Source organism: Mytilus californianus, unplaced genomic scaffold, assembly GCF_021869535.1.
Source record: "Mytilus californianus isolate M0D057914Y unplaced genomic scaffold, xbMytCali1.0.p SCAF_5, whole genome shotgun sequence".
NCBI classification, from domain to species: domain Eukaryota; kingdom Metazoa; phylum Mollusca; class Bivalvia; order Mytilida; family Mytilidae; genus Mytilus; species Mytilus californianus.
The window spans coordinates 68931374-68948708 of NW_026262701.1; the positions used below are offsets into that span (position 1 = coordinate 68931374).

At 29.6% G+C, this 17335-nt stretch overlaps 2 protein-coding genes across 3 annotated transcripts in view; both read right to left on the minus strand.

Annotated features, from left to right (window-relative positions):
- LOC127701296 (beta-catenin-like protein 1) overlaps window positions 1-17335 on the minus strand; it is a 370618-nt gene that overhangs the window by 110611 nt on the left and 242672 nt on the right. The window lies entirely within an intron of this gene.
- Window positions 1-17335, minus strand: part of LOC127701265 (sal-like protein 1) — a 40182-nt gene that overhangs the window by 9485 nt on the left and 13362 nt on the right. The window contains exons 2-4 of one of the 2 annotated variants that reach the window (XM_052205095.1): window positions 13766-14596; window positions 13134-13322; window positions 998-1114 (exon numbers count right to left, since the gene is read on the minus strand). In XM_052205095.1, the coding sequence (XP_052061055.1) occupies window positions 998-1114; window positions 13134-13322; window positions 13766-14596 (1137 nt within the window). The remainder of the gene's footprint in view (window positions 1-997; window positions 1115-13133; window positions 13323-13765; window positions 14597-17335) is intronic. The other variant, XM_052205096.1, reaches the window with a different exon arrangement.

Below are 17335 nucleotides of genomic sequence, written 5' to 3' on the forward strand. Positions count from 1 at the left end.
ATTTACAACTACCAAACACAGGCATATTTTTCAATACAAGAGGTCATGTTCAGAATGAATTTTTGAGGTTCTCATAGCAAAAAACAGACTTTTTCCAAATAGGACTAGAACAATTATCTGCAATTCCACATTAACCAGGATACAAGTTTTCCCGTCACTTGCATACAATGTTCAGTTTTTGGGATTTTTACCATCAAAAACTAGGCAATTTTTCAAATATGAATAAAAGGCAATGGGGAATGTGCCAACAATACAAAAATCTAAATGTCAACATAGTCAGGTTACATTATATAAAACTCTTAATAGCCCTAGGTCTAAAAAAGTTGTGAATAGATTAAAAAGACATGGAAAAAAATCCCAAATTGACAAAAAACATTAAGACACAACATAAGACAGCATTAACAAGGTTGCCAATTTAAGACAGGCACAAGTGGATGAGTTTAACTATATACTTTTACATTCACCTAGACTATAACTCAATTTAGCTTTCACCAAATTAAATAAATTTTGACAATGTCACAACTAATTAAAATAATCCCTTATATGTATGTTTAATATTTTTCATGATTAGTAATTCCAGAGTTACTGGACTTTAGTTGTAAAAGACTTAGACTTATTTTAATACTTTCCCGAATAAGTATGCTTTCATGAATCCTGAGTATATTATTCCTACTAGTTATATCTATTTAATACCATATACAACATGTATAAAATTTACTTTGTCCATTCTAACTAGCATCATTTGTGACATATGTGCTCACGGTGCAGCTGTTTATTTGAAATATGTATTCCATTTTACTTTCAGCAGAGTAACAAACAAATATAGTTTGAAGACAACCCTATTGTTTTAACAGAAATAGGACCATGGACCATTCTGGGAAAGATTTACCAGACAGAATTAAACAAATCACTACTATAACTTCAAAACTAAATTTGAACTATTTAACTTTATTTTTTGCCGAACTGTTTTAAGGAAACTTCAAAAATGACTCCTTACCAGTGTGAGAACGTATGTGTATCTGTAATGCACTGTCACTGCCAAACACTTTATGACAAAGTCGACATTTGTGTCTAAAGAAAGGATCCTCACTAACATACTGGGACCGTTCTACCACTGAAACACAAAAAGTCAAAATCATTTGAATGTACTATTGGCTACTTGTTAATCATTAATAAAATGGTCTCAGAATTCTTGCTAATGACAAGAATTAGGCTTGTACAGACTACAGAGTAATCAGTGAACTTTGTAAAAAAAAATTCCAGTAAAATAATGCATTGTGTATCAAAATAATCTGTAGATTCATCATTTGTATATCATCAAGCTAAATAAAAGGTTATATGCTTCTTTAATCTCCACATTTTTTTATCATTTCAATCATATTTTAGATATATCAAAAGCATAATTATTTCTCTTTTTTTACCCTCTAAAAACTTCCTTTCATCACTTACAATAACAAGTTCGACTCTTCACAGAAACTTCTTGGAATGGGTTCAAAATAATTTTCTTTCTAATAATTATCTCCTACAAAGAATCAACTTATGTCAAGGAGATAATCCCTTTTTTGGAACATTTAAAACAACTGCCATTCATTGTTAGAAATTGTTCAGAAGAAAGCAAAGATAGTTTGCATTCACCTTCAGCTAATTTTGATTTCAGATGAATATCTTCTAATACTTACAGTTTACCATTTTAATAACAACAACCAACAATTTGGATGCCACTTAAACCACAAATATTGCAATCAGTAATGACTAAAAAATCTAGCAGTATTGATGTATGTCTTCAAAGTGCAGTTCTACTACCAACAACAAAGAATTCTACCAACAGCAACTTAAGCAAAACTTTTATGATGGCAACTAAGTTGCCTAGCTGTGGTATGAAAATTATCTTCTTTTCATCATATGACAAAGAAGTTAACATAAGTTTTTCTGTCCCAATTTCAATGCTAATTGTTTCAATGGCCAGTTGTATATACAGTGGTCATAAAATGTCAATGACCCTATCCATTAAAATTTTCAAGAATATTGTAAGATTTAAGACAAGTGATAATAAATGAGTGGGTTTTTACACCTGTTTGAAATGCAAACACAGAAACCAAGAATTTGTTAAAAGCACAGAAACAATTTTTTTTCAAATATTTTTAGGCAAAGGAAATAAATCTCACATCATTTCTGTTAATACAACATTAAATCATGCCAGATATCATATTTGATTTTTTGTTCATACAGATGTTTTCCATCTCTTTTTAAAGACAACCTTTTCTATAAAAATCAAAGGAAAATATATATTTAAACAAAATTTGTATGATTGTTCCCACATGTTCCTTCATATCAACAGTTTTATGAATGTTTAGCAGATTGTTAACTAGAATCATGATGTACGTGTTCCAACTGCCAAAAAATGAAATAAAAAATCTAAGCTAATTTTCATCTTTTATCGTATTGTGGGAGCCCATCAGTATTGTAGAAATGACAAATGGATCAGGCTGGCAGGAATGTGCCACAGTCAGAGTTATTGCCATTTCTAAAATAATAATTTTAGTAAAGAAAGTTATAAAAGTGAATTCATCCATGTGTTTGTTTAAAATGGCCATTTTCCAAAAACTATATATCTATGAAAATTGATGTGCAGCTGTTTAGCAGGAGGGAGGAATATAATTCTGTCAAAAATGTCTGATAAAAAAGATCATATTTTTCAAATTTCCAGCCTGAATTTTATTAGAATCAGCAGTCTTGTCATTTCTACTCTGGTGAATTATTATATTTAATTCACATTTAATCTTCTTCACAGAATCTGTCTAGCTGACTCTGGGGAACAGATGAGCTACAAATTGAAGACATGATGTTCTAACTATGTCATTTTTCCTCAGATATTTTATGGGGCACAAAAGTACTGAAAATCTCTGAAAAAGTTGAAGATTTTATGCATAACACAAATGATTTAGAAAGTGCAAGCATACACTTTATCGAAGCATAGTCTTGATAAGGTAAAACTTACAATGAAATACCATTTGGAAATTTTACACAAAACCATTTGTTTCACTGAGTTGGACTGTAAGACAGGTCAATACTGCAACCTTTTGAAATGACCATGACAAGATTTACCTCGACTTTTGAAGACCAGAAACAAAGTTGTACATCTTTGTAAGAAATGAGGATACAAATTTGACAGCCTTTCATGACAATTCCTTTCCTTCTATTTAAATCAACCATATTCAGCTCTATTTCACAAGGGGAAATAACCTTACTTTAAGAATATGTGATAACAAACCTATTTACAGCTTTCATTTAGGGTTGCATCTTGAGCCTCCTGATTTACTGTGGTTTATTGTAAGGTTGTGAAATATGACAAATTGCCACAGCAGTAAGCTAAATATCTGCCATCCATCTATGATAAACTAGCTAAATGTCAGAACAAGAAATTCTATATCAAATTTAATAAATCTCTTCCAAGTACATGGGCATGATTTTAACAAAGATTTCAAATTCTGTTTGAACTGAGTTTCCTCAATGGGAGTTTTTAAATTGAGATATATTTATATCATTTTACCATTTAATTATTATTTGTATGATAAATATTGACACTGTATTATTAATATTATTGATGGATGTAGGTATTTTGGGTGCAAACTGTTTAGATCCATGACCTAGGTTTTACCTAGATCCCACCACATTTGAAATTCAATCCAAATTTATGGCATTTTGAATGAATGCCTTTATAATTCAATCAAAATATTGATATTAGGTGACAATGATAAAAGAAATTTGTTTTAATTTAAAACATATCTATTTTAACTTTTTCTGAAATGTTAGGCTGTAGATGAAGGTGCCAGGGTCCATTGGGATCACAAGGGCACATCTGTAACAGAGATCATTTATAAGATAGTAAGAAGAACTGGGGACTGAGATGACCAGATAATTTATCACATATTTGACAAATGTTAAAGGAACATGCAAGTCAAGGACTTATAATAGTCCCCTTTTCTATGTTATTTTAATTAACCATGAATTTATTGAAATGTGAGATGACCTTTGATCTCTTAATTCAGTGGTGTTTAATTAAATCTTAAATCAAAAATTCTTTGTTGAAAGTATTTTATGACATCTTACCCTGGAAAAATATTATATTTGTCATAAAATGAATAAACACATTTTTATGTACTTTAATCTTGTTTAAATTAATCTTAAGACTAGTATCTAGGCATTGATGTAACATTACAAAATATCTGTTATTATTTCTGTCCTTTTGATCTTTTAATTTTCATATCTTATAACAAAATTAATCATTTATTTCAACATGGTTTTTTTGCTTTTCAACTTAATGAAATAAAATCAGCAAAAATAAAATACATGAAGATGCCTTCAAAATTTCAACGAAGAAAAAATTAAATGCACAACAAATAGAAGACATTTTTTAAACTGTTGGCTAAAATATTTAATATTCAAGTATCTTAACTTCAGATTCTAATAAATTATTATCAATAAATATTAATTTATAACGTTTGAATTGTTTTGTTAAGTCTTAAGCTAGGACTTTTGGTAATAAATTTTACAATATTATCAACATTTTCCATACAATCCTTTATGACAATTTGTCATCTTAAAGAATATCAAATTTTTTTTGTCAGTTTATGAGAAAATTGTCTTATGATTTATGAGGTGATATGTACTTAAATGTTAATATCTGCCATATATGATTTTTAATGAAATGACCCCTGACCACTAAACCTTTTTAAAAGATTAATGATTGTATGCAGTATACCAACAGTAAGGATTTTTTGCTAAGATACAAAAAGTTTTAGCATGTAATTTAAACATCCTTGATGTTATATAATATGATATATGATTTATTGACTTGAATTTTCATATCTTAAGATTAACTATATTTAACTGTCCTTTTATGGAATGAAATGAATGGGAAAGTTTATTTGAATTAATCTGTATTTTATTGAATATGATTTTCTTTTTTATATATATCAAAAAGACCACTTGGACTAATTTAAGTATCTTTGCATTTAAATACTTTGACTCTGTTAGTCAGAAGACTGAGGCTCCACCAAGTGCTATCACTATGCAGTACTGTTTGTCTCTGGTATCTGTCTCACCTTGGCTTATCGTGCACGTAATGAAATCATTGGGTTTGTAAGATTGGGCCATAGTACCATAAATATAATATCTCTAATTCTTTCTTATTTCAGTTTCTCTCACACATTTTTACTTCAAAATTCATAATCAGGTGTTAAAACAATTGTTATTTCAATATTGCAGAAATTGTCAGAAATAATTTTATACTGCTAACAAGGATACTGTTATACAGTGGGTGGCCTTAAAATGATTGACAGTTAATGCACCTCTTTTAACATCAATAATTCTCTGCACATGTTATATTTTTAATATATTTGTATAATATAAAAATTTTCATGCACCTGCAAATATTATTGTTTTTTGAAGTCTAAAAGAAAGAAAATCACATCAGAGGCACTAGAAGGGTTCTTTTGTTGTTTTTTTTTGGTATTATAATGAAAATTCTTCATTGAAATTTATTCAACAGCAACTTGTTGAAATAATGGTGTAGTGATATTTTTATAAATCAAAGGCAATATTAAAACTGTGATGTTTCAGAAGAGTATAAATTGGACTGTGACACTGACAAGAAAGGGAATTAAGGTGTGTTAAGTATGAAACATTTATAAAATTATTTTTCAGATTGATAAGCAATTATTTCATCTACTGGGTGATAATTAGATTTTGATGAGGCTAGCTGTGTGGGTTGGGGCAAATTGTCTTTTACAAATAATCAGGTTCAGAACCTAACATCCGGCACACATTTCATTCTTCTGGAGTAATCCCAAAAAATCTCAAAAGTGTTTAATTTAGTTATGCATCTCTGCAAATTATCAAACTTTTCCACTTCAAAAAATAATATACCGTCAGCCAAAATTATTCCAGAATGCACGCTTTCACCAGATTATGTATATACATCATTTTAAGAAAAACCTATTTTCTTTTATAAACAGAAAATGCCACATATCAAAGTTAATTTCTTGCATATGGTTTGAAAATCAAACATCAGAATTGAAAGTAAATATATAAGACAAGACATTTATCTATACAATTTAGACAAAGTCCTGATATACAACAGATCATTACTCAAAACCTGCTCAAAATTAATCATTTTGTTGATTTTAAATGTAAATGAATTGGATCACAATTGCTAATTACATAACAAACTTAATTACATCATCAAACTCTTTGAGTTCAGAGAATTTGGAAAGGGAAGTAACTCTATTTTTCAAAAACCAGATAATTAACAAAAAATAAGGGAAGATAATCCACATTTTTTTTTCAGCGCCACCTCTCTATTCGTTGCTAAGGATTTTGTTTCCAATCACAGAAAATGGTGATAAACTAGAACTTTACTTAACAACACTTTGATAGATAACTATAATTCTCCTTTAATTAAATGTACTTGCAGTTTAGTGCAAACAATTTCACTTGTCTTGTTATGCTTTATGATTAATTTTACTGATTAAATGATTTAAATTTAAATCTAAAAATGTTTAAAAAGGTGGCATTGATAGTTTAAAGATTATCCTTTTAAAAAATATCTGATTATGCAATATTTAAAAGAAAAAATTAATCAGTCGAATAATCAATAACCCAACCTCTAAACAAACATAAAACAAGGACCGAAATGCCCTTGCCGTGTCAGGTACTTTGAAAAAATGAAGTATTTTTATTCAAATATTCTATAAAATTTGATAAGAAAAATATATTCATAAAATGTGACACATCAAAAATATCAAGCTTATGATCTAGCATGTCATGATATTTTTTTTTTATAAAGAAACGGGTGACTTACCACCCATGTTTAAGTTTCTTGTCATAACTAGATTAATTAAGTGATGGATTAATTATCGTTATGACATGCCATTTTGTAATTTTGACATGGAGGTAAATCTGATCTGTGTGTTCAATATCTAGTGGTAAAAACTAATTCTGTAGGGACTTTGATAGAACATTTTCATAAAGTCCCTTCACAATTAACAGTATAAAACCTCTGTGAGTGTACTTTGAACGTAGAGCTAAGGACAACGGTATGATCCATACCAACTTCTCAAAATCTCCATGGGGGATTTTAAGCACAAGAGGACCAAATGCATCTCTTATACATGTCATAATTGTTTTTAATTTTATATATTAAGGTTTTGAATGAGTTTATATATGATTCAATGCCATTTTAAATATCATCAAAGTTAAAGAAGAAAAGGACATTTGAGATATTTGCCAATGATACAGCAAACCAACAACCCAAAAAGGAAAAGAAATAATTGAAAATAAATTTACAAATTGAAATAATCTAATAAAATTTCCATTTGTTGAAATAAAAATTGCCCTCAAGACTAAATAATATAATGTATAATTTTAAAAAACATCACGAAAAATGATATCTAACCTTGTATTTATCAAACCAAAGGATTTTATTCTAATTTCAGTTTATCAATATCAAATCTTTATCTCTGAACAAGTGAGTTACTGTTCTTAATTGTCGAGGGTAATTTTTCATAATCTCTGACCCATCGAGCAGAAAATCACAATATTGTGAACTCACAGGCTATCGTTATTTGATTCATTATGCCATTACCAACCAATACAGATTTTAAGGTTGTGATTTTGTATAAAACCCTACTGACAAATTGACTGGAGAGGTGAGCTCCGTCACGCTTCAATCTGACCTTCACTTAGCAGTTTGAATGGTTTAAATAGTAGATGATTCTGACAGTATGATCCCTTTATTCGTCTCTTGTCAGATTTTCTGATAGGACAACTTTCTAAAGCTGTCATTTTCCACATAACATTAAAGTATCCTGTATCTCATCTTAATTTTATCCTTTAAAGAGTTTTTTGTTAAAATTTTAATATCAAATCTGGCTTTAATATTTTTAAAAGTTAAATGCTAATTTACCATTTTTTTCAACAAAATACTTAAAACCTTCTGCTTGAATACCACGTGTACTTTTAAACCACAAGATATTTAATGTTCCATTGTAATAACCCAACTTACTTTCATTAAATGGTAACAAAATACATGCAATTTCTCCCTTAAACTTGAACATAGGGATCTGTTTAGCTCATTCCTATGTGGCTTAAAGCAGTCACTTATACTTTTAAAAGTTTTATAATAAAATTAAGATGTATTTATTCAAAGTATTTCACTTTAAATGACTTTTCATTCTCAGAAAGTTTAAGAAGATGATCTTATTTTTTTTATTACAAGGATGTAAAAAAAAATAAGAAATAATTTTCCATTATTTCCTTTCAGCACTTTAGTTTTATATCTCATTGTCAAGTTCCATAAAAGTAACAATTCTTTTATTGTATGGTATTGCGTAGGGGACAATGGACCAATATATAAGATGTGCTTCGATACCTCACTAACAAGACCATTAATTCTGTTAGCAAAGCACTGTAAAGCTAAAACATGGATTATTGGTATACGAATCGGTGACAGTAATTTCATAAATCGGATGTATTTTCCATAAATCATCTCTGACCTGTCAACGTCGGCAAGAAGTGCAGTAACTTTGCCAATATTACTTGGTCTGTTGGGAAAAGAAAATCATATTTAGTCGTGTCTTTCAAACGTCAGATTACTGCTTTATTGATGAAAATATGAATGTTGTTGAAATGTATCGCCACTGGTAATAGATCATTTCAAATTTAATAAATCAATTTTCCTCGTGACTTTCACAGAATCCTGTTTGATACAAAATTGATTGTCATGACCCTAGCGCCTTACAAATAAAATTGTTATGTTATTATGCACTCTGATGTCAATGCTTATCATCGCCAATTTTTCTGTTTTTCTGATGCCTAGTCTATGATATAATCATGTTAGTGTGATTCTTTGGTTAACTCCTAACACATTTAATGGGATCTTCATTCTGCCTCCTTTGACCCTACTGATTTGATTGAAATATATATTTGATATCATCATATTGATTCTAGCATGTCTGAGTAGGGTTGATTGTTCACATAATAGTGGTAAAAATTCTAACCTGCATCAATTGTAGAGTTAATCTACAGAATATTGGAATGTTCATAGCTTCACAGTCAAACCTTTTTCTGATTACGGTAGTGTTTTGATAAATTATTGTGTAAAAACGTATTGCTTAAAATTTTATAAAATTGGATTTTCTTGTTAGTTCCACCTCTTAACAACACAGTTCATTTTCTGAAATTTTATTCTATTGTTTGTTTTGGAAGAAATATAAATATCCAATTAAATTTAGGTCTATTTTTTAGTGCTAATTCCATCATTTATAAGGACTTCCAGCCTTAATCAAATTGTCTGGGTTTTAGTATCTACCAATATCATTATGAATCTTTCAATTTCTTGATTATTAAATCAAACTGATATTCCTCAGTTGAATTTAGTACATGTGGCATAAAGGGGAGATAACTTAATTTAAAGCATAATTTAAGCTTTGAATACTGGCAGTTCATAGAAATGATTACTTTTATTGGATGTTAAAATGATGCATTGTGGGATAGCACCAATTGCTGACATATGAATTAGGAAAACACTTCGCTTGCCAAAAAGTTGTTGAAAATAACTTAAGGTCATGCAATATACCATAATAATGCCAAGAGGAAATAAAAAATATTCATATTGCCTGTCTGTAGCATAAAGCCTTTAGCCTAGATAAAAGACATTCTATAATTATTAGTCCTGGACAGTCCTATCATTGCAATATACTTTCATCAAAAATGGTACTTTTAGACACAATTTGTTTACTAGACGTCAGCAGACAGTATAATTTGGCCTTTATCCTACCAAATTTTCAATATTTGAATTGACAATTTTGTTATATCAATTCATCATGCAGTCATTCATCCAATTTTTTAAAAAAAAAAGACATTAAAACAATTCATTCTGAACAGATCTTTTGATTAAAGGCAAATATGGGAATTTTGTGTCAATATTTTTTAATCTGATGGATCCCAAACTAATGGTGCATTGAAATTTCTTTGGATCTAGAGAACAATCCCTTGTCCATACTTATAATCTATCATATTTTATCCTCATTAATTGATTACAACACTGTGTCAATACACTTTGATGAGTATGAAGTACTCTTTAATCAATATCCCAAGAAAAAAATACTGTAATTTGTCATTTTTTTCTGAAACTTTCACTTTTATCATAGAGTGTTACATCTTATATCTTATGATACATAATATGTTTATATATAAATACTGCAACATAAAACAAGTACATATCAAACCTAACAAAAGGGTAACACACAATGCAAAAAAATAAAAACCTTTGATCAAGTCATCGTGGAAAATTAATGTCCATATCGGATTAATAAAAAGAAAATGTATCATTTGGTAATTATCAAATAAATCACAAAAATATGAGAGAACTTGCATCATGAAAAATGAAAGGTAATATACTTTGAGTGATGTTTTCCACTTTTATGGCAAATGGTCCTTGTGTTATTATGTATTACATTATTGTCTTGTTTAACAAACAAACAATAAAGACTGAGAATTTGTGACTGACTGACTTAAGATTTTATCTGATGATTTTTTGATATGCCTTCTAATTTTCAAATGCAAAGAACGATGTATGCAAACTAATCAAACTGAAGAAAAATGTCAAGAATCAACTCACAAAATTTTCTTATTAATTTCATTATCGTTTTTTTGCAGTTGTTAGTTTCTCATTTTATAAAATTATGGATATCTTCTACAGCTATAAAATATAACATGTATAATAAAAAGACTTATAATTGCATATTTTCTTGATCATATCAAACTTGAATTACAAAATCCATGGTAACAAACTGAAAAAACAAACTAAATATGACTTTATATGAATACGGTTAAAATTTATTGTCAATTATTTCTGCTCTTGCGAAATAGATCATTTTGATTTTATGATTTTGTATTATATAACCATTAAAAATATATTACTGGATGCATATGTCTCTTCTTTTATTACCAGGAAAGAGCCCTTGTTTTTAATTTGGAAAAAACCATTAGTCACAGAAATTGAAATCTGATCTTTCTAAAAGCAAAAAAACAATAATTCAATCTAAAAAAATATTCAATTTTTGTTGCATATATGTTTAAATAAACATTTTTCGTACTTTTCTACAAGAATTGAGAGGAAATTCGTATTTTGCGGAAAACTTAAATTTGTGGTTCACTAAAAAACAAGTAATCCACGAAAATTAGTATACCAGGAGTTATTATAAATTCACAGGAAGCAGTCTTCCCAAGTCACTAATGCACTTGTGCCTATTTCTTCATTTATTTCAAGGGGGTGAATACCTCAAATTAAGCATAATCCCTTTTTACTTTACATTTCCATTAAAAAAACAAATATTTTATCAGATTTGAGGTATTTACCTAAATTCTATCACAAACTTGGCTTTTAAAAGTTGTCTGGTGGTAATAAAACTCCCAGAAGAGTTGTGTTCTTCTGTTATCAATATATAATTACCGATAATACAGATAAATATCGATACGCATAAATCAATATTTCATAAATTGTAAATTAAACCAAAAATAGACCACATAAAAATTTTCTTTTAGCAATAAACTAAAATACTTGCCTATAATGAATTTAACATTTAGAATACCCTACACAATTTAGAAAAAGAATTTAACAAAATTAACTTTTTATTTGATTTGATTTGATTTACATTAACTGAATCACTAAGAAGACTACCAGAATAAATATCATTGTCTATGTGTCTTGATAAGTATCATTGTCTATGTGTCTTAATAAATATCATTGTCTATGCGTCTTAATAAATATCATTGTCTATGTGTCTTTAGTGTTTACACAGTCCTTAACTTGTGAAGTAGGGTTGCCGTCACATTGATATTCATCCAATATCTCTTTTTAAACTCATTTGGAAAAAATCAGATCAAACTTGTTTAAGTCATTAAATTTCAGTGGAACAGACAAGTGATTAGTTACCATAAAGAAAACCTGTTTAATACCATACAGCAAGAAATGTTGGTTAAATCATACTACAGCAACTGTAACTAGCATTTTTTTCTAAAGCATTAAATTTTGAATTGATCTGTTTGATTACAAGACATGAATTTATTGTTTTTTAAAAATTCATATAAACACTTCTTTGATTAGCAAGTGTTTCAATACTCTAAAACAACTGTGATATGATCAAATCTGTTACTAATCAGTTGTAAAACCTACAGCAGAATATAGCTGAGGCTTTAGGACTTTTAGAAATCTACAAAAAATCTTTTTGAAGTTTTGATTGTTTTACCATTTGTATCTTCTACCCCTTTTTAAAAGAACTGATTCATATTTTAGAATATTTTTGGTAATAATCAAAAAGTATTTCCAGTAAACAAATTTGTGTTCTCTACTGGGACATATAAGAACATGATTTAACCAGAAAAGAATTTTAAATAAAAAAAATAAAATTCTTGGTTATGATACTTAACAATGAATCCCGTCCTTTCTTGCCATGAAGTAAGAAAAAGAAAGGATATAAATTTATTACTCGTCAATTATATTTAATCATATAGTTACACAAAATACTGCCATTTACTTGTCACCTCATGCATAAATCATATTTTATGACAGACAAATTATAGGTGAAACCAGGTGTACAATAGATGCCTGGTAGAGTACACCTTAATCTGCATAAATATCATCTTTATATGTATTACAAAATTATACCTCTATTTTGGTATCATTTTCACATGAATTGTGGGATTATTTAACAATTGGATTAACCAAACTTTTCACAATTAATGTTGATGACCACCCACAGCCTTACAAAAGCAACTAAATCACACATTTGTTATTTTTTCAAAAGTGGTTAAAATCTAATTTATTACCAACTTGAAAATGTCTTACATGTTATAGAGACAGTACTGCCTCATAGGGTTCTGTGTGAGCTTTAGTACAAAGATAAACACTTCTCCTTTCACCGGCCTTTGTGTAAGTCTTCCATAAATTTTTGGATAAGACTTCTTTAAATTTTGGACCAAAAATCATGCAAAAAAAAAAATAAATCCATGCAAGACATGGCAATCTTGCCATTAAACAGAAGTGTCAAATATCATATAGTGGTACATACATTTTGTAAGTTTGGCAAATTCTGATGGTGGACCATTGGATGATGTTGAATTACTTCCAGGTAATGGCAATGATGATGGCAGACTTGTTTCTGTTGATGTTGCCATAGATACAGCAGGAGGTGGTTGTGATGGTGTAGTACAAGAACTCCTAGATTCACCTGTTTTTTCTAATTGTTTCTCTTCTTCACCTTTGATTAAATTTGTATAAATATTGAAAAATAAAAATGATGTGAATGAGTGAGTCAAAAATCAGAGAACTTCTGTGGAAAAAAATCATATTTTTAAATTTCAAGGAATTTAGGAACAACTTGTTATTTTTAACCAATGTTCATTGCTCTGGAAGTAAAATTTAGTAGTTTTTAAATTTCCAGTAATAACAGTGTAAAGCAAAGGGTCAAAATTGTCTTCCACACTTTTTTCTCAGATACCTTTCTAGTGACTGCAACATCTATTAGTTAACTGACATTACAAAACCTTTAACAAATTTCAAACCTTTAAACTTTCTAGGCTTACATATAGAAGTTGACAAAAGTCACTATATTATCTTTCGTCCAAACTCAACCATATGCTGCAACTAGTTAGGTATAAAATCTCTTTATTAACAAATTAATTTTTCGGTAAATCTGTATACCTTTTTCACTTTCCAGATCATCACTGTCATCATCATCATCATCATTCATGTCATCTCTTGATGGCAGCATTGGTAACCCCATTGACATAGGGAATGGGAAATGTCCCATGGGTAGATTAGGTGGTATTCCCATCATCAACTGTGTCTGTAACTGCTGAATCAGTTGTAATTGTAAAATCTGTTGTTGCTGAAGACTGTACAACGTACTATGAAGAACTGCAATATCATTCGGTGGCAAATTGTTATTTTCTGCAAACTGGGCCACTGCAGCTTTGGTTGCCAGTAATGGTTCTAATGTCACATTGGAATCCATGTTGGGGAAACCTGGTCCGAATGGAAACATTAACTGAGACAATGTTGCATTCATATCAGCCTCGTGTCTGACTTTTTTAGAATAATCAACATTTTGATTATGATCCTTATGCTCATCATCATCCTCATCATTGTCACTATGATCAGATGCATCATGATCATCATTCATCATCACATTATTTTCATCGTCTACATTGTCATTTACAAAATCATCACCAATTTCATTGTTTTCATCTTCTTCTTCAAAATGTTCCATGTCTCCTTCTCCGTCAGACCCTGCGTCAGCAAGGAAGGTTTGACTATTGTCCAAGTTTGATTCTCTACAGTTTGAGTCAAGTCCACTATCAGAAAAGTCTTCACTTTCACTAGCGTCAAAAAATACACAAGGCTTTCTGTTTAAACACTGTTGTTTATGTTCTATGAAGTCAGGAAGTTCAAGGAATTCTTCACGACACTTTCCACAAACATGGGCATCAACACGGACTGGAGATGAAGGGGATAGGGCTGGAAGTTCAGAACCTGAAAAAAAACAATAAAATATTGTCAAATCTACAGTAACTATTGTTTAACCATTAATCATATCCAAAAATGCCTGTACTATTTGCAGTAAAAGAGTATGGCTTCTAGATTATTTTCTTTCTGAAAAGTAAGACTTCAACCACTGTCATAAGTAATAAATTAATACAGTGCTACACAAATTTCCTCAATCTTGGAATAACCCTATGCTTATGCTGGTCAATAAATCAACACAGCATACATGTAAATGACCAATAAGCTGACCTGGTGTACTGCTGCTATTCAATCTTTGATAAAACTTTTCTAAAAAAAGACCAAGACAAAAGTACAGTCACTTCCTGACTTCAGGAAACTGTGGCAATTTTAGGGCAGTGTAATGTCCTCAATAAGATATGATCATACATCAACAATGTTATATCCAACAAATAAGACACTATTGGCTGTGAACATCAGGAGCAATTCAGTTTGGACACCTGAATTGGGTACATATATTGTATAAGAAGATTCCAGCTTACTTCAATCAGTTAAATGTACTTTATGTGTTACTTGTAAAGGCCTCACAGACCTCCAAAGATGACAAATCAAAATTTTGACAGTGAAATTATACTGACCAATTTACAAATTTTAAATCAACTGTGAAACCACATAATAAGGTTGATGTCTGGTAGACAATGTTTGGTATAAAAACAAGCAGATGGTAACACTTTAGTCATGGGATGATTGGTACAGGTATCTTGTCTATGATATGCCTTGTTAATCTTGTTCATGCTAATAATTGGCCATAATTTTCTTGCTGAGTTTAAATTCAGCATCAAAATAGATGATCCTAATATATTCATTCCATGTACCTATATGCTTTGTAGCAGTTTTTAATGCATGTAATTTCAATTGAATAAAACTCAAGATTGGTATTCAGATAAAACTTGACTAAATTTAAAGCAGATTTTAATAACATTTTATCAATTTCTATATTTATTTTCACTTCAATATCTTTTATTTATTCAGCATAATATTTTTATTTTTCAAATTAATACCCTTGTATGATATTAATCTCCGTGTTCATCTACCCTGTAAACATACTTCTGAAATTGTTTTGATTCAATTATGATCATAGATATCATAAAATACTACAAACAACACACTAGAGAGCTAACAATTTAAATATTGAATATTTGTAATCTTTTTGACCATATGCCTTGACGATTCTATCATTTATTGATGAAAATGTGCAAGTTTTAATTCATTCCATATAAAACTAATAGACACCATCAACATTTGCCAACTTCTGATGACTCTTTTTGATATGATCTGTGAAAATTTCATCTTCTGGGAGTGATAAAACATTCAAATGAATATGATTTTTGAAATCTCAGAACTCATTATTTGAATTTTGATTACAGAATGTGTGTGATTATAATTATAAGTTCAAAAAGTCGATATTAATACACTCTTGTCATGCAGGCTTCCACATAATTATAACACACTTAATGTGGCAGTGATGTAAAAAAAATCAAAAGGATTATCATTGTCAAGTCTGAAAGCTGTTATTAGATGTTGAAAAAATGAAGAACAGTTTGTCAAGTTATGAGAGAGAATGATAAATTGATTTCCACATGCCATATGGCCAGTCTTTGGTATATAACAGAAAACCTCTTGTTTGTGGAGTTTAACATTTTGATTAAGAGTTTCCACCCTTCTTGAAAAATAACATGGATTGGGAAAGGGGGGACCTTTTAAGCGGGATGTTCATGATGTAATTTGCACCCTTTTTCTGTATATGTAACCAAATATCATTCTAAATTTCGATATTTATCAAAACTGAAAGAGTTACATCCCCTTACATTCAATGAAAATTAAATACATAATTTAATTTGCATAGCAATTCATTAGAACAGAGTAAAACATCAAAAGACATTTCAATGGACTAACAAATCCCTTTGTACATAGGGATAACAAAAGGGTGTAAAAGAATAAATATGCAATAAATTTGTGAAGTCAGACACCTTAGGACCACCTCAAATGCTAAATAATACTTGTTGATGCATAATATTATACACCTCAAAACTAAGTACATATTAGACAGGTGTTTGTGACCAGGTATAAAAAGTGACTCACAGATTATAAAATGAAAATGACCAGCCATATAGAAAATTTTATATACAGTATCAAAATACATGATTAATCTATTTTCTCTTTATTTATTATGGGTTATTTTCATATCATTTTCATGTTATTTTAAAAGGATCTGATTTGTTACAGTTATCTGGTCCTGGGTGGGATCAACATCACCAGATGTAAAACTAATAAATTTACCTTTAATTGCAAATTTGAAATTTTAATATGGAAACTTGACATTGTCAGAGTTAGGAGATTAGATGCATTTTCCCTCCGATCAAAATTTGGATAAATTACCGCATATGAAGAGATTTAAGTATAGGGCAAAAGTGTCATGAAAAAAAATTGCTGAAATTTGTTTCTACCACCTGGCATAGCATCTCAATTTTCTCCTGCATAATATTACGATCAAGTACTCCTTTTTTGTCCCCTATGATTTGAACTATCATCATTTTGGAAGGAACTTAATTTAAACATGAAAGATGATCCCGAACAACTCCTCAGTTTTGCCTCCAAAACAACTGCAGTTGCAAAGAGTTCCGCATTATGAAAATTGAAATACCCCCAAATCCTTCCATGAATTATTACCTAAAATCCTTTTATAAACTGTATATTCAAATGATTTAT